At 43.1% G+C, this 26904-nt stretch overlaps 1 protein-coding gene across 2 annotated transcripts in view; it reads left to right on the forward strand.

Annotated features, from left to right (window-relative positions):
* Positions 1-16208: 16208 nt before the first annotated feature.
* The window catches only part of kiaa1549lb (KIAA1549-like b), a 182164-nt gene continuing 171468 nt past the window's right edge, over positions 16209-26904 (forward strand). For both annotated transcript variants that reach the window (XM_084124747.1, XM_084124748.1), the window contains exon 1: positions 16209-16648. In XM_084124747.1, coding sequence (XP_083980873.1) covers positions 16468-16648 — 181 coding nt within the window. In that variant the 5' untranslated portion in view covers positions 16209-16467. The remainder of the gene's footprint in view (positions 16649-26904) is intronic.

A 26904-nucleotide genomic window follows, 5' to 3' on the forward strand; every position in this document is an offset into this window, starting at 1 on the left:
GTGTTTATAAATATTGTGATGAAAGAGTACTTACTTTAAGTTAAACTTAATTAGATATTATTACAAAGTGCATTTGTAAAAAGTGCACTTAAGTGTGTTTATAAATATTATGATAAAAGTGTACTTTCTTTAAGTAAAACTTAATTAGACATTATTACAAAGTGCATTTTTAAAAATACACTTAAGTGTGTTTATAAATATTGTGATGAAAGTGTACTTTAAGTTAAACTTAATTAGATATTATTACAAAGTGCATTTGTAAAAAGTGCACTTAAGTGTGTTAATAAATATTGTCATTTAAGTGTATTCCCTTTAAGTACACATAAGTGGTCTTTAATTTTAATTTGATTATATTATCTGCAAGTGCACTTTTCAAAAAGTATACTTTTATTATTTTAAGCACACAAAAAGTGCGCTTTCAATACAATTAAGCACACTTCTTTTTCACAAGGGTCCCTGGGCAGGTAAACGAATAAAATAACATACATTACATATACACCACATAAAACATCACAATACATACAGGTCCAGGAATATAAAATTTAAAACCAGAATATAAAGCAGATAATGTACAACACAGTCATTAGTGGTTGCAGATCTGTTGTGATAGTAGCCAGTACTTAAGCTTATTTTTAAAAATTGAGAAGCTATTGAGGCATCGAATGTTTGTAGGTAAGGAATTCCACAACCCCACTACTTTAACTGAAAAAGCTTTTTGCCCAAAGGCTGTTTTTCTGTACTGCGGTACCAAATCTCCCCTGGCAGATGCTCTAGTCCTACCTGCATTTCTTCCATTATTGGTCACGCATCCCTGAAGAGGGGGTGGAGCAAGATTATGAATCATTTTGTACATTAGGCACACATCAGTATAAAATACAAAATTATTAAAACTTAAAAAATGTAACCTTTTCAAAATAGTACAATGATGGTAGTCCCTTGGTTTTTTATCTAACACTTTCATGATTTGTTTATGAAGGGAGTACACAGGCTTAAGTGTAGCTGCATCTGCTTGTGACCAAGTTGTTATACAATACGACAAGTGAGGGAGAATCAGAGTATGTACTAAAAGAAGTGCAGCTGATTCAGAGAGCTGGTGCCCAGGGCCGGAGTGGGGACACTTTTCAGCCCGGGAGTTTCAGGCCCAAGACCGGCCCTCTTTTTCCATGGTGGAATTCCAAATTAGCACTTTTTCCAAATTGGATAAATGAAGCAACAGTTCAGCTCTTACCATTGTGTAGTTTTTATTAATAACATGGTTCAACAAATAATGTAAAGGTTAAATAATAATTCACTTAAGCTGAGAAGTTAACAAAAAATGTTCCACTATTCCACAAGGATAGGTTGATAAATTAACAAAAGCAGAAAGAAAGAAAGAAAGAAAGAAAGAAAGAAAGAAAGGAAGAAAGCATTTGAAATGTATCCCACTCTTCCACAAAGAGGCATATTGAACTAATGTTTACAGATTTATTTGTATTCAAAAATATTCAAAAATAATGCTTTTTTAATCAAAAAACGTGATACCTAATGACATTTGAGGTTATTAAAACAGTAAGTCCCGCCCATCGACTGCCAAAAGTAAAAGTGTTCGATCGAGCGAGATCAAGAGCGTGGGGAATGATCACGCAGGGTTTGAATGAGCTCGCGAGTTCCCGTTTCCTCGCTTGTAGAGCTGTTATCCTCTCGCGAATGTCATTTACTGCGCGCGCCAAGCATCAGTTGTGCGCTCCGTTAATTTTGTCATTGATTTGCCGCCATAGGGCCGGCCCAGCTATCGGTAGGCGCCAGCGGTGCCGCGGTAGCCTACCTGAGAAAATGTTTTGGAAAAGACGGGCTATGGACCCAACCAACTCCATGGGAGGGGAGGGGAGAACTCCCTCTCATGGTACAACCCATGCAGAGGCTGCGCGCTGCGGTGTCAGAATGCGGAACGTGTGTAGCCTAATGTAACTAACGTGACAAATGTAAAAATAAAAAAAAATCCTCGACCGGCCCAAAAGTGAAGCGGCCCACCGGGAATTCTCCCGATTCTCCCGATTACCCACCCCGGGCCTGCTGGTGCCTGATGTTTTTTAAATTATTCAAATTGAATTTAACATTATTTATAACCCTTTTTACTTGCTTTTTAAAAGACAGGTGTTGGTCTATTATTATTCCTAAATATTTAACGTGTCACAAATTTGATTGCTTCACCATTAAATATGATATCTGGATTCACAGAGTTTTGTTTTCGTGCAGTGAAATACGTGCATACAGTTTTACTTACATTTAGAGACAAACAAGACTCATTCAACCAATTTGAGACTTTCACCATTGCAGATGACAGTTTGTTTGCAGCTAGTTCTTTAGTTCTTGCATGAGTAAATGCACATGTAATTCAGTTAGGACAAGTATCTCGCATGAAACCCCTGTAAACACACACAGGCAGGGCCGTTTCTAGCCTTTTTGGCACCCTAGGCGAGATTCCTATTGAACGTGATTTTAAATCACGCAGCACAAACAGAATGTCTATATTATATAGGCTATATAGGCTACTTAATTAAAGTCTTGTGCTATTTTTAAAAAGGCACAAAGCCATATCACGGTTTCGATTTTAGTTTGTTGGCAAAATATAACGCTAGAGACCTTTATGCTAGGCTATACATTTTACATCTCATGTGTTGGGAAAAGGGAGAAGAGCGAGTTAGGCAAAAGGCAGACTCGAAATCGGGTCGAACGCGTCAAAAGCTACTTTCAAACACCTCACGCCCTATGACCTATGCCACTGTAGATATATAGAGGCGGGTGTCTTTTTGCCAAAAAGACAGGCACTTAGTGCAAATATAATATAATAGAAATAATAATAATAATAATAATAATAATAATAATAATAATAAAATATATATAAATAAAAAAAATCTCTTGGTCTGGTGGGAGCTCTCACTGGCACCCCCCAACTGTTTGCACCCTAGGCGACCGCCTAGTTTGCCTATGCCTAGAAACGGCCCTGCACACAGGTATCTGATGCACATGTAACATGTAAAAATGCTGTAATGAGTTCATGCTTCTGTGTTGTACGTCTCCACGTAGGCTCACTATTGGCCGACGCTGGTCATGTGTGTGATGCGTGTGAAGTACAATACAGAAGCGCTGCGCTGTTACACTACGTGAACTCACATCAGAGGCCCACACATAAGAAATGCACTGTTGAATAAAGACAGGCCCGGGGTGGGTAATCGGGAGAATCGGGAGAATTCCCGGTGGGCTGCTTCACTTTTGGGCCGGCCGGTCGACTTTTTTTTTTTCACGTTTGTCACGTTAGTTACATTAGGCTACACACGTTCCGCATTCTGACACCGCAGCGCGCAGCCTCTGCATGGGTTGTACCATGTGAGGGAGTTCTCCCCTCCCCTCCTATAGAGTTGGTTGGGTCCATAGCCCGTCTTTTCCAAAACGTTTTCTCAGGTAGGCTACTGCAGCACCGCCTACCAATAGCTGGGCCGGCCCTACCGTAACGGTACGCGTCAGGGAGGATGGGTGGGAGGAAGAGGCCAGGAGGTATGGAAGCTTGTTTCCACCACAGAATAAAACATTTAAAAAAATAATTGCGACTTTTTATCTCACAATTGCGAGTTTACATTTGCAGTAATGGAGATGTACTGATTATTCAACTCTTCTGATTATTCTTTTCACTCCTCTATCAGAAATCTTGCGAGGAGCACTGGTCGAGGCAAATTTATGGTGAAATTATTGTCTTTCCACTTCCGTATTATGGCCCCAAAAGTGCTCACTGGACCATTCAGAAGCTTAGAATGGCGCCTATAACCAATGCCATCATTATGTTTTGCAACAATTAGGTTGCGAAGGTCTTGAGACAGCTCTTTGCTTTTACCCATCATGAGATGTGTCTTGTGTGACACCTTGGCAATGAGACCTTTTTGTAGGCCATCATTTCGGACTGAACCAGTTGTTATTAATTTCCACTGACAGGGGGCTGGATTGCTTTTTAATTACTGTAAGTTTTCAGCAGTTGTCTTGGCTTTCCATGCCTTTTTGCGCCTCCCTTTCTTCATGTGTTCAATACTTTTTCCCTGTGTCATTTCACATTATTACACGTAACTTAATTTCTGAACTTATTTTTGTTTGTTTCTTTGTATGTATGGCTTACTTGGGTTGTTACCAACATCTGGTGAAAATTTCATGTCAATAGCACCTTTGGAAATATATTTACTGAGAAAAATGATGACGTGTTCAATACTTATTTTCCCCGCTGTATATGGAAGGCATTTTCTGCCAAATTTAAATAAATAAATTAAATTATTAAAATTAAAATTAAAACCAGATTAACGATTTCATTACAGAAAACAGTACGCAAAATATGTGACACAATTGAGAATGAAATTAAATGATTTCATTTTCACAGCCTTATCCCTGTCAAATTGAAAAAATAAAATGCAATTGGTGATTTCACATTTCATTTCACTATAGTCTCGAGGCAAGACTGCCAATATTAAAATGAAAAGCCAAACGTGAAAAAGAAACTACAAATACAGTTTTTACAATGCTCTTTAGTAACGCTCACGCAATAATAGTGACACAATTCAAATACAAATGTAAATTTTCGTTTTCATTTTAATTCCTCTTTTATTTCACAGTTTTCATTTTCTTTTTCATTTTCAAAGACAACCTGCATGCAAATTCTATGTTAATGAGTGGGTGTGGCTTATTCTAGTAACGGCGCTAGAGACACGCCTTCTGTAAAGCGAAGTCGTCGACGTGTGCATGAGTTGAATGTGTGAAACGAAATTATTTAAATAATTAAATAATAAGGCTGGTTGTTTCCATGTTCTAATGCTGCGGCAGCTTCCCGCAAAAGCTCACTAACAGATTTCGCCATATCTTGTCGTCTCGATTACAATATAATCACATTTAAATTATTTCGTTTCACACATTCAACTCATGCACACGGGACGTCGACGACTTCGCTTTACAGAAGGCGTGTCTCTAGCGCCGTTACTAGAATAAGCCACACCCCATTATTAACATAGAATTTGCATGCAGGTTGTCTTTGAAAATGAAAACGAAAATGAAAACTGTGAAATAAAAGAGGAATTAAAATGAAAACGAAAATTTACATTTGTATTTGAATTGTGTCACTATTATTGCATGAGCGTTACTAAAGAGCATTGTAAAAACTGTATTTATAGTTTCTTTTTCACGTTTGGCTTTTCATTTTAATATTGGCAGTCTTGCCTCGAGACTGTAGTGAAAATGAAATGTGAAATCACCAATTGCATTTTATTTTTCAATTTGACAGGGATAATGCTGTGAAAATGAAATAATTTAATTTCATTCTCAATTTTGTCACATTTTTTGCATACAGTTTTCTGTAATGAAATCGTTAATCTGGTTTTAATTTTAATTTTAATTTTAATCATTTAATTTATTTATTTAAATTTGGCATAAAATGCCTTCCATATATATATACAAATACAATGTACATTTGCCAAGATAGTAAAACATTAATGTAGATATAAAGAGTACAATAAATTATACACATACTGTAGGTGTCAATATTATGTTTAGTTTGTTTTCATTAGTCACTTGTTCTCCTTTGTTCAGTTTTCCCGCCACTCCTTTGTTACCATGGTCACGTCATTATGAGTTATGAGGAATTACATCAACTTTGCACTGTGGACGAGCGGATCCCCGTTCACAGCGGACAAAGTGAAGGATGAAAGTAGCTTCGTCCAGCCACACCCCACAGATGTCCAACAGCCAGACCCAGAGCACAGGCCACCAACACCACGGAGACGACAACGCCTGAGCCCCCCGCAGATGGAGAGCTTCTGCCTGCTGCTAGCACGGAGCCTGTGACAACAGACAAAAGTTCCCATGTGAGTCTGACCAAGGGTGTGAGCCAGCAACAGTCGTCCCGATGGGAATTTTGGTGGAGTTTGACACTGGTGAGGACTGGTTTATTGACTTCCCACCCTGATCTAAGTTCACATTCTGCATCATCGCTGGTTTCAGCCAACACAGAGACTGAATCTTCGTCCTACATAAACTGCAAACTTTTATCTGTGATTCCGCCCAACCTCCCTCTCCCACCTCCACTATGTAGCACTGCCAGTCCTCCAGCCCTGCCTCAGCTGTCCTCCTGCAGCCCTCATCTTCCTCTGAGTTACCCCGCAGTACGGTGAAGCCTCAGAGCCTGCACCAGCCTCGCCAGATCAAGTGGATCCTTTGGCTCAGCCTCTGAACTCTGATCCTCTCATTCCACCTCAACCCGTCGACCTGTCGGCTCCACCGTGGCTCCTCCCACCCTGGGCTCCACCAGATACCCTTGACCGTGAAGCTGCACCAGGTTCCCTCGTCCCGTCGGCCCCCCCTTGGTCAGTCATCACCCTTGTGCCACGGACTTGCGAGCTGCACTTCGGCTCTCCACCCCTAGGGCTGCAGTGGGATCCTCCTTCCCCCCGGCCTCGCCTTTGTCCTCGGTCGCACCGGCTCTGTTTCAGGCCTCGGTAGCTCTTATGTCACCTCGAACGTTCGTCACCGTGGCCTACGACCAGGTCTCCAGTGCCAGTGGCGTCACTTGATCCCATCAGCTTTCCTTCATCGCAGTGGGATCCCCTGAGTTATGCTCCGTCTGTCGTCCCGCTGAAGTCGTCGACCACGCCCACTCCTTGGCTGTCGTCATCACCATGCTCTGGGTCGTTACCATCTGGCTACTCCTCCCATCATCGCCCCCATGGATGCTCCATCCATCTGCACCTCCATGGAGTCTCTGCCTGCCTCCTTGAAAAAAGTTAGAATTAGGAAAAAAAACATGCACCTTCAAACACACACACACAAAAAAAATACACACATACTCATATGCAATGTACATCTCATGCGATGGCAGATACTGTGAGCGCCACATACAAAACACAAACACAACATACAAAACAATTTATAGTGGGCAACAAATACATTTAGTTACACTAAAGTATATACAAATAAATTGTGCTTAAGGATACTATTTTTTCAATAGGGTATATTCCTATTTAGGTATTATTTTTTATACTTGAAAATATACCTTTAACTGTACTTTAAAAAAATATATTTTATTCTAGCTTCATGCATCCTTTTATAGTAACACTTGAATGTGGATAATTTTAATAAAAAAAGCAACATTTTAAACAAAAATTTTAAAGTTGAGAAATTAGCATTTTTGTCAAATACTATGATGATCAAAACATAGATGGAGTAGATTGAGTCCATCAACATCCCCAAAGCTTCACAATCGTTAACTCTTCCTAGGTTGACATTTTTCGGTAACACGCCAAGTATACTTAGAATACTTCATTCTATTTTTAAAGGTGCTCTAAGCGATGTCGGGAGACGTAACTTCTTGTTGACGTTCGAAATGTTGTTAAACAAAACGGAGGCTAGCTAGACCCTCCCTCCTCCTCATCCCGTCTCCTCCCTCCTCCCCTCCCTTCCGGCATAAAGGAAAGTTGAGTTTTACTGATACTTCATTCAATGTGTAATGTCGCCAAGTTAGATAAATGCTTTTATATATTGCAGAACAGAATGCAGAAAAAGAGAAACATTATCTTAAAATCGTTTCACCACCTGAGGTTATAACTATAGCTCCCATACAAGGACGCAATAATAGCAAGATAACGTTAGCTTTGCATTTCCCAGTGAGCATAAACAACGGCGGCGTTGTAAACAAATTTAGTCAAAGTTGTCAATAGCCTATAAATGAACATTCAAATTCGTAACAAACAGTGGGTGAAAACAATCATTCACACAAATTGTCACCCTACTGTGAATTTGCTTGATCATTTACAATAGAGATTGATCGCTAGCTGCTAGAAACATATATGTTGTATTCACCAAAGTTAACGCTGACTGCATAGTTCTAGCTAATTACATCCTTGTGTTGGTTTGGCGAACATGAACGTCAGTTTAGAAAGAAAAATGGATTTACCCATGTCACCGGGTGACAAGAAGGAACTTTGGGAGCGGAACGAGTTCCCCTGGGGGGAGACTTCCGGTGCGACACCAGGCCGGTTCCGGCGGCCTGTCATGGCCGACCGTGTTGACAAGCGACAGCTGCAGCGGCTAATCTAGCGGCCATTGGAACGCATGTCTCCAACGGGGGATTTAAAAGCGGCGTTTTGATGAGGCACGAGAGGGAGAGCGGTCGCGATCAAAGTGTGAGTCACGAGAGCAAGAGAGGCAAAAGCGGTGGGTCAGCAGCAGAAGCCAAGACGGTTGTTATTGTGAGAGAAATGAGTGGGCTTTGAATTTTGGATTGTTCGTCAAACCTGATGTCCCCCTTTGAAGATCATAACGGTGGATTTGCCGGCCCCGACGAGCTGGAGTGAAGGTATACTTTTCACTGTGAAGTGGTGTGTCATTGCAGTGTCTGACATTTGAAGTAAGCACGTGTGAAGATTTAAAGTGGTTTGATGCATGCACGAGTATGGGAAAATTAAATGCTACCAGCACTCTGAAATCTTTGTCGGGGATCGTCTAGCCCGGTGGGGCGTCAGGAAATAATTTGAACTGCTGTGGGTAAAGCTCTGTACAGGTGTCCCAGTTCATGCCGCTGTGGTAAAGAAAGGAGAAGTTCAGCTCTGTGTGTCGTTGTGAAGATCTGCATTCTGCCATTGCTGTCCTGTGGTAAGAGAAGACTCAGTTACTAACTGCTGGATTCTGTACTCACTATTGCTGTTCTGTGAACAGAGAGATCCTGTTACCCGCCACTGCATTCTGCCATTGCTGTTCTGTGGTAAGAGAAGACTCAGTGATTAACTGCTGGATTCTGTACTCACCATTGCTGTTCTGTGAACAGAGAGATCCTGTTATCTGCCGCTACATTCCGACTGCTGCTGCCCTGTGAAAGAAAGGTGACACTCAGTTATCTGATGCTGTCCTGTGAAAAGAGAAAGCCCACTGTCTGCCGCTACCTACCTGTAGTCCCTTGTGTCCTGCCCACCACCTACTGTCGTCTGCTGCACCTTATCTGACGGTCATTGCCCTCTACCCAGCACAAACTGTTGTCTGCTGTTCTTCATCGGAAGGTCCTGGCCCCTTTGTCCAATTCCCCCCCCCCCCCACTGTGGTCCTACGAGCAGAGATACCCAGTCATCCGCTGCTACTTACCCGAAAGCTCACGCCCTTTGTTCCCCCCACACTGCTGTTCCATACAAGTAGATGGCCAACTGGCGGCTGGCCTGAGTCTTCCTCCATCAAAGACTCCTATGACCTGTTTCAACGGGCGGCCCCTACAAGGAGTTCTGCGTCAGTGACATTCCCTTAAAGTTGTTTTTACATTCAATAAAAAGAATCAAGCTTTTATACCACGTCGTTGTCTGGCTTCTTGGTGTACTTTGGTGTAGCTCCTCCGGAGTGGTGGTTGTTCTCGGCCCTAGCGGTGACACAAATTTGGCGTAGTCGGCAGGGTTCCACTCGGAGTTGAGCAGCCAAAGACCCACTATGGCGGACGAAGAGTTGCCGGCCGCCCGGCTTCCGATTACACCCGTGTTTATGGGTGCTCCGTGGGCCCAGAAGTACAGTGGGCCCGGATCAGAGTTGAGCCTTACCAAATGGAGAGCACAAGTGGAGTATTTGGCTGGACTACAGGGGTTGAGTGAGGCCCAGAAGGCCCAGTTCGTTCTGAATTCCCTGGAAGGGGAGGCAAAAAGAGAGGTTCAAGCTGCATCTGAGGATGTTCGATCCACTGCACAAGCCATTTTTGAATTTCTGACTGGGCAGTATGGTGATTCCACCCCGGTGGCGGTGCTACGGGCACAATTCTTCAACTGCAAGCAAGGGCCTAGACAAACCTTACGGGCGTTCGCCCTGTGTTTACGAGAGCAGTACACCAAGTTAAAGGGGCGAAGAGACCATGGTCTGGGAGAGGGAGAGACTCTATTGCGAGACCAGTTCCTGTTGGGGTTACGAGAGGGCCCTATCCGGCAGAGCTTACGACGACAGCTTCGTCAAGATTTGGCTTTGACTTTTGAAGATCTCCGCCGAGAGGCCCTGGCTCTGGAGCGGGACCATGCTGAGGCGGTGGATTCTTCTGTGTGCATGGCCGCGAGCGGAGCCAGTGTTCCCGTACCTCCTGGGTCGTCAGACTGGAAACAAGTTTTGCGGGCTGAGTTCATGAAGGATGTCCGTGAAGAGATGGCAGAGTTGTCTAAAACCCTCTTGGAGGAATTTCACCGTAGACGGCCAGAGCATCTGGTCTTGCCTCGAGAACGTTCATATTCAGATGGAGAAAGGGACTTAAGAAGGCGGCCAGATCGGTCCATCGGTCCCAAGTTCCAGTGGGATGCACAAGGGCGCCCCATTTGTAACAACTGTGGAGAACCTGGACATTATAGTCGCCAGTGCAGCCCTCGCCGTAACTCGCAAGGTAACTCGAAGTGGTCGGGACCCCCTGGATTGACCCTTCCTTAAATTCAATCCCCGGAGGCAGTTTGGTGGGGCACTGCCCTCTCGTGGAGATCAAGGTGAACGGTGTTAATGTTCGGTGCCTGGTAGACACTGGATCTCAGGTCACCTTGTTCGCCGAGAGCTTGTCCAAAGAACTGTTTAGTGCTCCTTGCGTGCCGGATGCTGAAGTCCCCTGGCTAACTTTGCGGGGAGCAAATGGTCTGGATATCCCGTACATCGGATATAGAGTGACCAATTTTGAGATCCACGGAACTGTGGTGCCCCAGAAGGGAATTGTAGTTGTCCGAGACTCTTGCCTGGGGGCACATCGAGCCCTGCTGGGGATGAACGTGATCATGGAGTGTTGGGAAGAACTGTTTCGTGTGGGGCCGCCTTGTACCACTCCTTTGGTCAAGAAGCGGGAATGGGAGCGCATTGTCACGGATTGCCGGCGAGTACAGGTGGCGAGTTCTCAAAGGGATCGTGAAGACACAGGCCGTGTGGCCTGTCGGTATGCACTCTCTGTCCCGGCCCGAAGTGAGGCAGTTGTCTGGGTCCGTCTCCCTGCTCGGACTTACGGTCCAGAATATTGGGTTTTGGTGGAGCCTCACTGGGAATGCCAGAGTGTGGAGGTGGCACGAGGACTGGCCATGGCCCGTCGGGGCCGAGTCTCAGTGCGGGTGAGGAATGTGAGCTCGTACCCCGTCCACCTGTACCGTCACCAACGGTTGGCACGAATTACTCCGGTGGGTCCCCATCAGGTGAGGGAGGAGCAAGAGGTCCGCTTCTGTCAAGTAAGTGCAACAGTGGTTGAAGTGGCCCTGACATCGGGCAAGCCTTGGTCCGGGCCCTCCGAAGTAGGAATGCCGGTACACCTCGGGGAAGGGGAAGGGCTGGGAGAAGAGCAGACGTACCAACTCCAGAAATTCTTGGCCAAATGGCAGCACGTCTTTTCCACTCATGAAGAGGATTATGGATGTACGGATGTGGTGAAGCACTTGATACCTACCGGGGACGCAGCACCTAGTCGAGAGCGGTACCATCCAGTTCCACCTACCTTGTACTCCGAGATCCGTACCCTGTTGAGGGGGATGCTGGAACAGGGGATAATCCGGGAGAGCAGCAGTCCATGGGCAGCCCCGATTGTGTTGGTACGTAAGAAAACCGGCGCTTGGAGGTTCTGCGTAGATTACCGGAAGTTAAATCAGGTTACCAAGAAGGATGCATTTCCCTTACCTAGGATTGAGGATTCATTGACTAGTCTAACACATGCCGCCTGGTATTCTACCCTTGATCTTGCAAGCGGATACTGGCAAGTACAGGTGGAGGAAGGGGACCGGGAAAAGACCGCATTTACCACGCCCTTTGGACTGTTTGAATGGGATCAGATGCCCTTCGGACTCTGCAACGCCCCCGCCACGTTTCAACGTCTGATGCAGCGGTGCCTGGGAGGGCAACTGGTGGACTCCACTCTGGTCTATTTGGACAATGTGATTGTATACTCACCTGACTTTGATTCCCATTTGTTACATCTAGAGCAAGTATTCCGAGCCATGGAGAGGTATGGATTGAAGCTCCAGCCTGGGAAATGTCAGCTCCTTCGTAAGGAAGTAAAGTTCTTGGGCCATCGGGTGGGGGCTGCGGCAGTTGCAGTGGACCCCGATAAAGTTTCCAACGTGCAAAGCTGGGATCCCCCTAGAACAGTGAGACAAGTGAGGTCCTTCTTGGGATTTGTGGGATATTATCGGCGCTTTATTAAGGATTTCTCTAAGATCGCTAAATCCCTGAATCAACTGCTTGCCGGTTCAAGTCGTCCTCGTGGCCGGGGGTCCCCTTCGGTGGACTGGATCCCAGACTGTGAGGTGGCCTTTCGGAGGTTGAAGCAGGAGCTGTTACAGGCCCCAATCCTGGCCTATGCGGATTTCGCCCAGCCATTCATCTTGTACACGGATGGCAGCAACATTGGGTTGGGGGCAGTGTTGGCCCAGCGGTAACAGCCCGCTGGTGCATCTTCAAACAGCTAAACTGGGAGCGGTAGAGCAGAGGTGGGTGGCCCAACTTGCCAACTTTGATTATCAGTTGCAGTATCGGCCAGGCCGCGAACATGTTAACGCAGATGTCCTGTCCCGGTTACCTGTGGAGAGAACCGAGGAGCAGTCAGTGGCAGGACCGGAAGAAGGGCTGATGGTGGGAGTGATCGAGGCTCCTGGAGCACAGCGGGAGGGTGTCCCGGTCAGTTGGGGATGGGATCCACTACGGTGGAGGGAGCGACAAGGAGACGACGAAGGGCTGGTAGTTCTGCGAACTTACTTGGAGCGAGGTATACTCCCGGGGGCGGAAGAAAGGCACGCCCAGACCCAGACGGTGAGGAAACTCCTGAGGCACTGGAAGCGGCTGTGTTTACGAGATGGTGTGGTTTGTCGTACTATCCAGGACTCGACAACTCGTGAGACCGTGTGTCAGGTGGTGGTGCCGAAAGCTCAGATCCGGCCCTTGCTCCAGGCATACCATGGCCAATTGGGACATCAGGGGAAGGAGAGAACCGTGTCCTTGCTGCGAAGACATTTCTATTGGGTCGGAATGGATGTGTCTGTGGGGGCGTATGTGCAGGAGTGCCCTCGATGTACACTGTTTAAGGCCAGGAGAGAAGTGAGAGCGCCTCTAGTTCCGGTGCGGCCCAGGGCCCCTTTGCATATGGTGGCTATGGATTTCCTGACGCTGAGTCGGCCGATGGATCGGTATCAGAATATCTTGGTGGTAACGGATCTCTTCACAAAGTATGCGTGGGCAATTCCGACTCTGGACCAGACGGCTACCACCACAGCAAGTGCCCTTTGGAGGGCAGTGTTTCAGCCATTTGGGTGCCCTGAAATCCTCCACTCTGACCAGGGGCCTAATTTTGAGTCCCGAGTGATCCGGGAACTGTGTCAACTTTATGGGTGCAGGAAGACCCATACCACTCCGTACCATCCCCAGGGGAACAGGGGGTGTGAACGCTTTAATCAGACTCTGCTGAGTTTACTGGGGACCTTGGATACAGACCGCCAGGGCCAGTGGACGGATAGCCTACCAGCCTTAGTACAGGCTTACAACAACAGCGTTCATAGTACAACGGGCTATGCTCCTACCTACCTGATGTTCGGCAGACATGTGCGCCTGCCTGCCGACCTGCTTCTAGGGACGGCTGCGGCCGGGGATTTGACCACAACCACTGAATGGGTACACAGACACCATCGACAATTACACACTGTTTACACACCGTCTAAAAGCGGCGTTTTGAAGAGGCACGAGAGGGAGAGCGGTCGCGATCAAAGTGTGAGTCACTAGAGCAAGAGAGGCAAAAGCGGTGGGTCAGCAGCAGAAGCCAAGACGGTTGTTATTGTGAGAGAAACAAGTGGGCTTTGAATTTTGGATCGTTCGTCAAACCTGATGTCCCCCTTTGAAGATCATAACGGTGGATTTGCCTGCCCCGACGAGCTGGAGTGAAGGTATACTTTTCACTGTGAAGTGGTGTGTCATTGCAGTGTCTGACGATTGAAGTGAGCACGTGTGAAGATTTAAAGTGGTTTGATGCATGCACGAGTATGGGAAAATTAAATGCTACCAGCACTCTGAAATCTTTGTCGGGGATCGTCTAGCCCGGTGGGGCGTCAGGAAATAATTTGAACTGCTGTGGGTAAAGCTCTGTACAGGTGTCCCAGTTCATGCCGCTGTGGTAAAGAAAGGAGAAGTTCAGCTCTGTGTGTCGTTGTGAAGATCTGCATTCTGCCATTGCTGTCCTGTGGTAAGAGAAGACTCAGTTACTAACTGCTGGATTCTGTACTCACTATTGCTGTTCTGTGAACAGAGAGATCCTGTTACCCGCCACTGCATTCTGCCATTGCTGTTCTGTGGTAAGAGAAGACTCAGTGATTAACTGCTGGATTCTGTACTCACCATTGCTGTTCTGTGAACAGAGAGATCCTGTTATCTGCCGCTGCATTCCGACTGCTGCTGCCCTGTGAAAGAAAGGTGACACTCAGTTATCTGATGCTGTCCTGTGAAAAGAGAAAGCCCACTGTCTGCCGCTACCTACCTGTAGTCCCTTGTGTCCTGCCCACCACCTACTGTCGTCTGCTGCACCTTATCTGACGGTCATTGCCCTCTACCCAGCACAAACTGTTGTCTGCTGTTCTTCATCGGAAGGTCCTGGCCCCTTTGTCGGCCCTAGCGGTGACACCCACCTGTTCAGCAAAAACAGAGCAACCTGAATGTCGGATTGGAATCCCTTCTGCCGGCGGAGTTCTCGCCACCTTTCGAAGGTTTTTCCGATGTAAATTCGGTACTTTGCGCGTCCCTTATCCTTGTCCCTCTTCTTTGCAATTTGTTCATCGGAACGTCGTCTCTTTGGTCGTGTGTCGGCCATAATTCAAACTTCCCTCTTCATGCTTCTATCTCCTCCACACCCCCCTTCATGTGTACACGCACTAACCCACCAAACCCCACCCTCAAATACTTCTTGCCAGTTATTGGCTGGAACACTGTTTGTTGTGTTTCGTGGTGCGGGTGAGCCCAGTTTGTTTTTGTTGCCGTTTGTGGAGCCTGTGGTGTCTACAGAGACCGTGTTTTTTTACAGTGTGTTCAGGGGACAGGCAGCTAGCGGATAGTGAGGAGATGTTTGCTGTATGTGACAAAAAATGTTCTGGTCTAAAAAATGTGTGACTTCGCTTAGAGCACCTTTAAGTATGGGCTATTCAATCTCCTCACTTGCGTTCTTGGCCACTTGAGAGCGAGTGCACGCGACAGGAAGTAATTGCAAAGACTGTCCAAAAAAAAAAGGCAAAGCGCAGTGCCCTGAATGCACACTAAATCTTAAATACCTCATCGGAGCGAGGTAGGCCTACTGCATGCTTATTCGAGGCTAAGCATATCCCATCATGCATTCGTTTCGGGAAATCGTGTGCGCCGAAATCAAGGAAAACATTCCACTGTAAGTTAAATTAATTAGATATTACATGTAATTTGGTAGTAAAACAAATAGTTAAAGTGTCATTTTATTGGTGCAAAGATGTATGTGTATTTTGTACAACATTTGCAACTGCTTTTTATAACCTAATTAGAAGCACCACAATTTTACATGGGACTACTGCCAGACAGTTAGAAGTTTATTTTAAAATGCAAAGTATTGAAAATCAAAATAAAGCTCCGTAAACACTTGCATTTTTGCTTGTCCCATTGGGTAATCAAACGTTTTACACACACTTGCAGTCTTCGCGCCTACTTGAACACTTGGGCCAAATACAGGAAATACGTCATCTAAGTAGACAAGTGGTGCAAAGACCGCAATAAGAATAAAAAACATTTCTATCTCGATCAAAAATTTTAGTACAAGTAGGCCAAATATACTGAGACTTTTCTGTCAGTATAAGTCAAGTATACAGTGTAATTTTAATTATTTTTAATGAGAAGTACATATATTTCTGAGAAGTGCATAAAAAGTAGATTGAAAGTATACTTTCTTAATTTTAGTTTTAAAAAAAGTATAGTTGGCTATAGGCTACTAGCACACTTGAAAACACACCTTTTTCGTAGGAGGATAGACTAGAAGAGCAGTCAACCAGACACAAGTGTTTTCAAAGTATGTTTCTGTTTTGTTCGTTTTTATTGGAAACTATTGTATTATAAACCAATCTAATGGTAATATACTCCATTGACCACTAGAGCATGCACATGGCACAAAACTACAGCTTCGCCTCCCTGCATGCGAGCTCTTTTTCATTAGACAGCTTCACTGAACAACAGACAGAATTACATGCATCCCTTCCAACATCCGATCACATTTTGGGCGTTAAGGAGGAGTGTGAGCCATAGCCTAGATAAACCAGTAAAAAAATGCAGACCTCTCTCGCTTCCCCAGTGTCGCAGTGATGGTGGACTATATGGGCATTTCCACGAATGCGGCTCTGCACTGGCACTTGGAGCGGCGTGACCACCGCACGTCCCACTGACTCACGGGTCTGAGCAGATGTCTGGTCCAGAACCGATATCGAGCCATCTCCTCTGCAAACACAAATGGCTGGTCGTGTCGCGGGAATCTGGAGAGATTTGCACAGATTGAGCTGCAGAATTTTGCGCTCTGGAGAGAGGAGAAGAGGATGCTTTTTCACACACGCGTCTGGAGGAATGCGGGGCACTAAACTCTCATCTTTAGCAATATTTCTACTTTTATTACACAGCGCACAGGCTTCTGACGGTAAGGCGACATCTCATCTAGCCTATACTAGCGTCTTAAAATACTGTATTTCTCACGCGAGTCTTTGAGATTCAGCTCAAGGCAATGAGGTGAACAATGATTTAAAAAAATAAAAAAATAAATAAATTGCCTCAAGCTTGCACATAAATCGACTGATGGCACATGCATTGAAAGTCTGATTATGATTTCTTTACATCAAAAACACATCGTATGGAACTTTTACAGAGCATATAACATATTTTTTAAAATGTGGTTAAATAGGCATATCTCACTTTTAGCTGTTTTAGATCTTCCTTTTTATTCTACCCATTTTTTAAGCCGTTGCTTTACAATATCTACCTCAATGTTTTCAAATAACCCATATGCTTATTTATATTGTTAGTGTTTATAATTTGATACTTTTTTTGTATGAGCTTACTCATTGCATGTGTCTAATAGGCAAAAAATGACAATACACTACTTTGGCTTGACTTTTGTGAACTGTAGGCTATATGTGTGATGTAATGTGATCAACCGCACGTGAGTGTCCAGCAGTAACGCAGTGAAGTGTGTAGGCGCGCGCTGATGGATACTGCAGCTCTACACGAGATTGCAGCACTCTATTGTCTTTAAAACACACCTTACATGCTTAAACCAGATCTGTTTCCTGACATAATGGCATATCATTACATGCATCATTAATTGCATGAAATGTATGAAACATACAAGCGTCTAATCTTGGGACTATTCATGTTTTTAGAAAAAGAGCACAGTAGCGTCATAAATCAACCATTGCAAAGGAGCATTAAAACTGTCCACAGCAGCATGGGCTGATTTTAGATGCTGAGGTTTGCTGGTCCTGAAAATACAGCAAGAGCTAATGCAAATATCCTGTTGTTCTACATTGTGAATGAATGTGACCAAAAATAATCACCTACATTGTGGAGAGCAGCTAACAGTTTTGTAATGGCTTGATATTAAAAATGTCTAAATAAAAATGCAGAAAGGTTGAACATGCATTTAGCTTATAAAAAAGTCCAGTTAAGTGGGGATCTGCTTTAACTGGGTCACTTTGAGTGAGATAGATCAGTGTTTGACCTGTTTGAATATTTCTTCCATAGGAGAGACCAGGGTTGGTTGGTACAGGGTTCCAAACAGGGTTGTTTTTGGTTGTCACACAAATTATGCCCTCTGTCTTGACCAACAATGATTTAATCAAGGCATTAAAAAGTCAAACCTGTCAAGCTAAAGACAAATGCTTATTTGATCAGTCAAAAAACAAAACAAAACAAAAAACAAGCCATATTTTTTTTTATAAGATTTTGAAACCTGTGATAAATTATGACATCTGGATATCATCAGAGTGTGGATCAATGGTATACTTGATTTGGGGTTGGTTAATTGGCATGTGGAGTATAACATAAGAATAATTCATAATTTGTTGTGGATCTAAACATTGATTTTTAAACATTTATTAATTTATGGGCCGTGTAGGTCCGTATACGTTGCGTTCATTCGTTTTTTCATTTAATATTGAAAGTAGAAAAACGAGAAAACAGTTCCTTTTTCGTTTTTAAATTTTTTCCAAAAAAACGAAAAACAAGTATTCAGCTTGATTTTTCCTTTTTCGTTCCCAGGTAGAACAATTTATAAACAGCTTGAATATTCGATTTCTACATGTGGGCGGGAATGAAACTTTCCTCTGATTTGTCAGCCGAAGATCAAACTGTTCCGTCAATTCTTCCTTGGTTCCGCACAGCAGAATAAAAGTCGATGAATAAAAGGCATAAGCAAAAATAAATAACATAAAGCTTCAGTTAATTGTAGTGTTGCCTAGACAGTGTTTCGATGCAAAAGCACACTCCCTTTGTTTGGCCTTCTGAAAACTGTTAATTAGGAATCAGTGGTACTCTTTCTGTCAACATCTCACTATGGGAAATGCCTCTTACTTGGCCATCCGTGAAGCCCTATGCAATCATGCCTATCAGGCCAGCAGCACTGTCCCAAAATGGCATCCTACAGTACAAATCTTCACTTGCAGCATCCAAGCTACAAGCTCTTTTTCAGTACATTTGTTAGTTTGGCAAGACTAAACTGTCCAAAAAAAGACAAGCAACCACTTGTCGTAGGGATTCAGGCTGAATAAAGCAAGAAGTGTACTGAAATGCTTTTCCAAGTAAATAAAATAAATAAAAGGTTAACTTACCAGTTTAACATGGCTTCTTCTATGAAATCTATTAAGTCCAGAGCACCTTCTTGCACTTGTCCAGAGGGATGTGGATTCTCTATTGCAGCTAGGGATCTGCATGTGGTATGCCTGGCATTTCTGGGCCCAGAGCATGCCAAAACAGATATTACAGACACCTGCCAGACAAGGGCAAGGAGGACGAGGAAGATCCGTTTGTTCCCCAAATGGAGTCTGTCCCCTGGTTACCCAACAGGGATAGACGAATGGCAGATGGCAGCAGGGAGTGAAACTCTGCATGAGGCTTGCCCTTCGAGCGGTGAACCGGTTGGTCATTGACTGGCCTTCAGCTGTTGCATGGATGATCTGATTAAATACTGGGAAAGACCACTGTCATCCAGAGTCCTGGTGTATGGCTTTTCCTCGCTAGACATGGCAGGTATGCAGGAGATGGGCTGGTCTCACATGCTGCCAATGGAGGCCTCGTTGGCAGGCCATCTGAATCCTCTTTGGATTATCTGTGATAATTAATCTACAGCTCAGACGGGGCATGCTACGCGATCACTCTTCTTTTGGTTTACATCGCTGAGTTAGAGGAAGAGATGTTAGGGACTTTGTCACAGGGAAAAGCTTGTCACTAAGCTGTAGATGGAAATCCGCACCTTGACAGACCTAATTTTGCCTTTCCATGCTGCCTGGCACAGTCCACAGGGGGGACTCTGGGACTGGCGCTGGTTGGTCAGAGAGTGCTTTGGCTGAATTTGTCCACGATGGCAGTAAAGGATAAGGCTCACTTCCTTGATCAGCCTGTAGACCCTAAAGGTCTGTTCGGGCCAGCTTTGGCTACAATGCAGCAGCGGTTCGAGGCAAAGAAGAGGGAAGCCTTCAGGTCGTTCATGCCTTGCAGAGCCCCCAAACCAATGCAACGACAGGCAACACGTCAGAGTCAACACGTCGTCCTGCTTTTACAGAAGCGGGAGCTGGAGGAGGACAATCAATTTGGCAGGGCCCGAGGAGGGGAAATAGATCCTTGCAGAGGTAGGTCCGTATGACCAGGAAAAACGACCTCCCTCCTGGCATTGAAAGTCCTGCACTCAGGCAGCAGCAGCCCTGCCCACTTCCCCTTCCCCTTCCCCCCTTTATTGCGAGGGACAAAAAGGAACAGCTGATATCAAAGAGATAATGCAAAAGTTTGGGAGAGGATTTTCTCCTTCTCAAAGAAGCAGGTGGTACCAGAAGAGGGATCAAAGAAGGTTTTCTTCAGACAGTATTTTTTCATTCAAAAGAAAGCAGTAGACGTACGCCTTATTCTGGACCTCATAGTTTTAAACAGATATCTGAGGAAATAAGTTCAGAATGCTGACACTCAAATCCATGCTTCATTCTGTACAGAGTTGAGATTGGTTCACCTCAATTGATCTAAATGATGCATATTTTCACATCCAGATCAATCCCCAGCACAGACAATATCTGAGGTTTGCATCCAAAGGTAAGATGCATGAGTTTAGGGTTCAATCGAAGAGGGGAGTTGACATCACACCAATGCGACTCGTGGCTACTGATGCTTACTTATACAGGGGAAGACGACAGTAAGCATCAGTAGCCATGAGTCGTATTGGTGTGACGTCAACTCCCCTCTTCGATTGATTGGCTAGAGGAGTAGCTGTCAATCTAGAACTAGTGGACCAATGGTGACACTTAAGCCCGCCCTAATTTACATGAAACCGGAACTGCAACATTTGGGAAAGCAAGCGCAGAACATAGAAAGAAGAGCGTAGAGAAAAACAGCACAAGCGTACAAAAGAGTAAAATATGAGCAGAAAATGCAAGAGAGCACAAAGTACAGAGTAATAAAACCAAGGAAAACATACGTTTTAAGAAAGCATGACCATAAGTTTAAGTTTTGTGCAAAATAACTTTTAGTGCGTTTAAAGTTTTTATTCATGCTTGTTATTTCTTGATTCACGCTTATTATATTTTGATCCGTGACCACGTTGTTTGCTATTCTGATCATTTTGCATTATTTTTTTCAGTTTGTGCAATATATTTTTACATGTGTTTTTACATTTTTGATTCACGCTTATTATTTTTTGATCCGTGGCTGCAATACTTTAGGCGGGAAATTGATCCCATGATTTGGCCTTTCTCTAGCACCCCACATTTTCACAAAATGTGTGGAAGTGGCAATACCATTGGGGCAAAAGGAAAGGCAAAAGATACCGTTCCTTTCCTCAGTACCAGATATTCTTACCTTCCTTCAGGAGATACAAGATGAAGGGTATGCCTTCTCTACGATCAAAGTGTATCTGGCGGCCATTTCATCATGTAACATGGGATTTAATGGTGAAATGGTTGGTAAGCATCCTATCATAAGTACATTCTTGAAGGGTGTGCGTCATCTGAGACCAGTTCCCAGACCTATTTTACCAGCATGGGATCTGTGCTTGGTACTTAAAGCACTCAAGGAACCCCCGTTTGAACCTTTGAGGAAGCAGATATGAAGATTGTTTCATACAAGACAGCTTTACTGCTTGCTCTGACCTCAATGAAACAGGTTGGAGAATTACATTTTCAGTTAACCCTGCATGTATTAGGTTCATGCCATTTTTTTTCCAGGGTCATCTTGTGCCTAAATCCAGCATGCCCAAGATAATCAAGCCTGGCTTGTCATGTATGGAAGTTGAGGTTCAAGCCCTTTACCCTCCTCTGTCAAAATATCCAGGGGAGGAAAATTGGCAGCACAAGAAAGAGGATATATATATATATATATATATATATATATATAAGAAGAAAGAGGGGCCTGCTTTGACCCTGCTAAAGTCCAGGTGCCCTGAGTATAGATTATAGGATGCCTGAATATTGGGCGTTTCTATATCCCATAGTGAGATGTCAAATAAGGCAACCGAAAGAGAACGTTTGGTTATGGTTGTAACTTCGGTTCCCTGAGGGAGATGAGTGAGATATGTCATCAGAAGGCCCATTATTCTGCTTGAAAGAGCTGTAAAATATGCTATTTTGGGCTATCTTGGGCCTATTTTGGGCATGCAAGAGGCCTTTCCCACAGTGAGATGTTTCACTTATCTCCCTCAGAGAACCAAGGTTACAACCATAACTAAACGTTGTCATTTTTCCCGAGCAGTACACTCCAAAAGTTTGCTTGGTAAAAAAACAAAACAAAACAAGCAAACAAAAAACGTTGTATGATATAAGATTATCAAATAATAAATGCTGATAATGAATGAAATCAAAGATTGATTCTAACAAAATCTGTCAAGAATATGTACCAGTCATATTTTACCCCTAAGACAACTTAAAGAAAATCAAAAACTTAAATGAAAATCAAAAGATAAATGTGTTTTGTCTTGTTTCATTTTAAAAAGATTTAGCGGGTTAACAGCTTTTAGCTGATCCTAGCATGAAAATCATAATTAGTCCAACCAGTGTGTTCCAGTCCCAAAGCAATGACTTTTGTGAATTGATTATTTTAGTGAATCAGAAACATATATGCAAACAGTGTGGTCAGAGGTAATCCTTTCCCGCTGCTGAACATATTCACTGTTACAGTATAACTAATACAATTATTTGAAATTAAAACAATGCTTATATACTACACAAAGTTATATACTATATACAAGTTATACGATATAAGTTTTTATGAACTTGAAACTTTATAGTACACAAGCACCAATGGGGTTTGATGAAACCAGTGAGACTGACCTTGAGCTCAGAGAGAGTACTGGCTAGATTAATTCCTATCAAAGCAACACATGCATTTCTATATTGATGTTCATCCCATAAGTCTGTCTCTCCTTCTGAACTGTCAAACCTCTCCACAGACTTTTATAAACAGCACATTGTCCCCCTGGTCATCACAGGGGTAAATCAGGCTACGCTACTAGTCCCCGTGGCTCAGGAATGCTTATCTTTCCCAGTATATTTATGTAACCCCAATGTGCTGATGTACAATGCCTCTCTTAAAATTCTAACTTTGCCCTTTCACGTAATGGAGATAAACTGACAGATTGTTGATACTGTTGCTGACAGAAAAGCAATGGTAGTGATACATCTACTGTATATTATTGTGGAGAACTGGTGCAATAAGTTGTGGCTGAATAGGACAGAGATCTAAAATACTATTATTAAAAGGCTAGAAAATGACATTTAGTGATAGACTGATATTTCAGGCAAACTGCTAGATGATAACCATGTCTGCTTTTCAGATATTATACATACATATTTTCAGACAGTTTTGCTTCTCAAGAATGTTTAGATATTTTCCTCATAGTTAGATAGATGATAGAGAGAGAGCAATGAAAACTCTCAGGTTGTATGAAAGCACCAATTTTTTAGGATTTAGAGATTGAAGGCAGATTCTCATTGGATTACTAACAGCTTCTGCTCAACACGTTTATGTGGAGAATGTTGCTTTGAAATGGGATTATCTATGACAATTTAAAGTGATTACAGAGTGTTTGGTACGCTCATTTTTATTCTCAGGGAAGAGTGCCGGATATATATTTCTGCATGTAGCCTACTTTTTTTTTCTCGACTCTATGAAGACAATTTCCTTTGGACCTTTGTGAAGTCCTTATAGGAAGAGGAAGTTTAATTGCTTTTCATGGGCAGGCAAAAAAGCTTCATGGGATTGGATGAAATGTAACCCATCTATCTGTCTTGTTGGAATTCTTATCCATGAAAGGAGGACCAAGCTGGTTGTGCTGGTATACAGTTAGTGTTTGGGTGTGAGAGATGCAGATGGTCGCTCATCTCAACTTTCTTTCTCTGTGAGTGTCATGCTTTGCCACTGCTTATTATTGTATTAAATAGGATTGGCCAGTAGAGCCTCAGTCTCTGTTATGACAGGTTGTGGAACCTATATCACTATGCAAACTAATGCATTTATTAGAGATAGGGGTGACAGGAGGATCCACGATTTATGGAATTATATTTGTTACTGAAAAATGAAAATTAATCAATGTTTTCAGGATATATCACAGGGTTGTGTTGTTATTGTACGTCATGCAGATACATAAAGACACAGTCCACCCAGAAATGAAACGGTCAGTCAGTATAGGCCGGTCAATCGCTAGGACCCATTTCTCAATGCTTTTCTCAAACTCTTCCCACAGTTCTCCTAATCAACTTTCAGCTTGGCACAGCAGTTAATTTCACATTCAAAATGCACTAAAATACTCAATTACCTAAAAAACACTAACAGGTAGCATTATACGAGGTTTTCTTTTGTTAAATATTTTTACGAAACAAGTTGTATGTGTTAGTGATGTGTCGTTCGCGAACGAGCCGGCTCTAAGAGCCGAATCTTTATTTAGGGTGGGACTTTATTTGGATGGGCACACCATGCAGCCAATCACATGGAGGACAGACTATATCATACCATTATGTGAAAGGAAGAGGGACACACACTCCGAAGATAGCGAGTGTAGTGCCTTTTTACAGTCTATGGTGTTGTGGTAGGCTACAGGCCAGGGGCCCGTTCTTTGTACGTCGCTAACTCACTTAGCTGGATTTGATTGTTGGCGATTTGGCATGATCTTGGATTGTTTGGTTCTACGACGCTCATCCTGGACTTGCTGTCATAGCAACAGGTGCGCAAGCTTAAACCTGCTTGGTAGCAGGCTTATTTCATGTTAACAGGATTAGACTGCGGCTTCATAAGCGGAGCTGATACGGGAAGTCCAGCGCAGCGCGATTTCTGAGATATATATTTTTTCTCGTGACTCGTGAGATTGTCATTTACATTATTAATTTGTTGGAAATGCACATTTATTTTCGACTTGTCGGAGTTGGGCTTTAACTACAGCACAAACTGTTTGCATTGCCCTAAGATTATTTGCGAGTGGCTCTTTCCTTTACACTATTGGAGATGCGGAGAACTTGATGGAAAGTGCTGTCTGTCATGTCATTCGGAGTTTACCTGGCGCTTTTAGGTTTAAAAAACAGTTTTAGGTTTTTTTGTGGCATTTCCAAGCCACTTAAGACCCAATGTTGTAAAGCAGTTTTTTTTAAAGCATTTTTTTTTTTTAGGCTATCATCATTTTTTATGAAGATCATGCAATCATGACCATGACGATTACAGTATATGTCACTCAGGCTTCACTAACGTGATTGGTACCATAGACTATAGGCTAGACCATAGACTGCCATCAAGGCCTCAATGAAGGGGATTATGTGAACAGAAAGGGGATTCACAATGTAAATGTGCAGCCCAGTTACTATTGTGATTCTTAATATTCCAGATTAGTAATATTATATCAAATAAAAAAAATGGCAGTTGACTAAAATCTTCCATATCACAAATGTGAAAGCAAAATGGCCAGGATCTGTGCATGACTTAAGAATTTTCAGAGATTCACATTTATGCACATTATTTGAAAGTGGTAAGGAAAGTTCCACAATTAAATATCAAGCTCACTGTATTACATACACTTATGCTGATCCTAACAGAACTGCATTTTTTCATAGGTGATTATGACATGTTCCTGCCTGCAGACAGGTGTTTTATGACCCCATTCCCTGACCCAAACCAGTTACAATGCAGCTCTAGCCAGGACAAGGGCACAAAATGAAATGAACTTTGGCTAACTAAAGGGAAGATTTCAGTGTCTGAAAAGTCTGAGGGTTGCACACCTGACAGGGCCTGTGACATTGTTGCATGTGCCATATTACACAACATGGCCAAAAAACCCCCCACTTTTCATTAAATGTTTAATAAAATACAAATATGCTTAATTCCTTGAGTTTTATTTCAATTGTTCTTTGTAAAGAAAAGCCAGTGGTCAAGTGCCTGCAACAAGAGATAGACACATGCCTCATGCAACAAATAAAAAGGAAAAGTTGGCTATACACTGCCCACCTGTAGGCCTATGTCTCCTCTGTCTCTAAAGACTCTTATGTAGGCCTTTCTGTAGATGTGGAATCCTGCAACTTATATTGCAGCCATAAAGCATACAAGTATAAATTAAGTAAAGTTATTTATGCACTTGCAGGTAGTTACTCCATATGACAGTTATCTGAGAGGGTTTATTCACTGTCCAGTGCAATGGAAACAAATGGACATTACAAAGTCTTATACTTTCTTTCCTTTGGAAAGTTAGAAAATGTCCACTTACTGCACATATTTCAGCCACCACTTTCTTGGGAACAGATACAAGTGTTGGTGTATTATGTAAAAGTGCACAAAAGAGGAAAACAGAATGTCATTACAATGAACTACACTCGGGAAAAATGTGATCAATAACTCATGGCAAAATATTTTTACATTAACAAAAGTTTATCAGTTTTCACTTTCACAAGTCAAAGCAATTCATCATTACTCAAGATTTAACAGTTGAAATGACTATACGGCCTTAATTTAATGCAGCCTACATTTTACAGTGTAGGCTACTAAGATCTTTTCTTCTTTTTTTTTCTCAGCCTTTTTCTTGGTTGCTTTTATCAACAGACAACCATTTATTTAACAGTGCCTTTTATAAAAGAGACTATAATATAACTAAAAATTACCATTATGTGGAATATTTTTGTACTTTTATTTGTTCCCATGTTCTAGTGTGGTGACTCTGACATTACAATGAACAAAGTAATTATGCAATTATTAAAATACAAATATATAGGCTAATAAGTGATAAAAACATCTAACATGGCCACTTCTAACGGATTTAAATTGTCTGCTACTTTTTGCCAGCCCTCTCTCCTGGCTTTTGCAGACTTTGAGGTGTTCCCTGGCGTTTTGATTAAACATTAAAATTCCGAATGAACTTCGACTATTAGTTCTTGCTCTGCTGAGGAGAAAAACTGAGCCCGCTCTTTGGCCACGCTGAGCAGCCAATAGCAGCGTTGCTGATCAATGTTTCTACTATCGATACATATCCTCTTTTAAACCAGCGCATGAACGCGCAATTATCTCAGATAACTCAATCCAGCGATACTAATCATATCCGGCAAGTGTGTTTGAAGAACCTAATTAGCCAGATCATGATTAGCACGATGATATCATCTTGGATGTGTAATTTGATCTCGGATGTTATAAGCAACGTACGAAGAACGGGCCCCAGGTAGCCTACACAGAGCGACA

This window comes from Abramis brama (genome assembly GCF_963993115.1).
Source record: "Abramis brama genome assembly, chromosome: 9".
NCBI lineage: Eukaryota > Metazoa > Chordata > Actinopteri > Cypriniformes > Leuciscidae > Abramis > Abramis brama.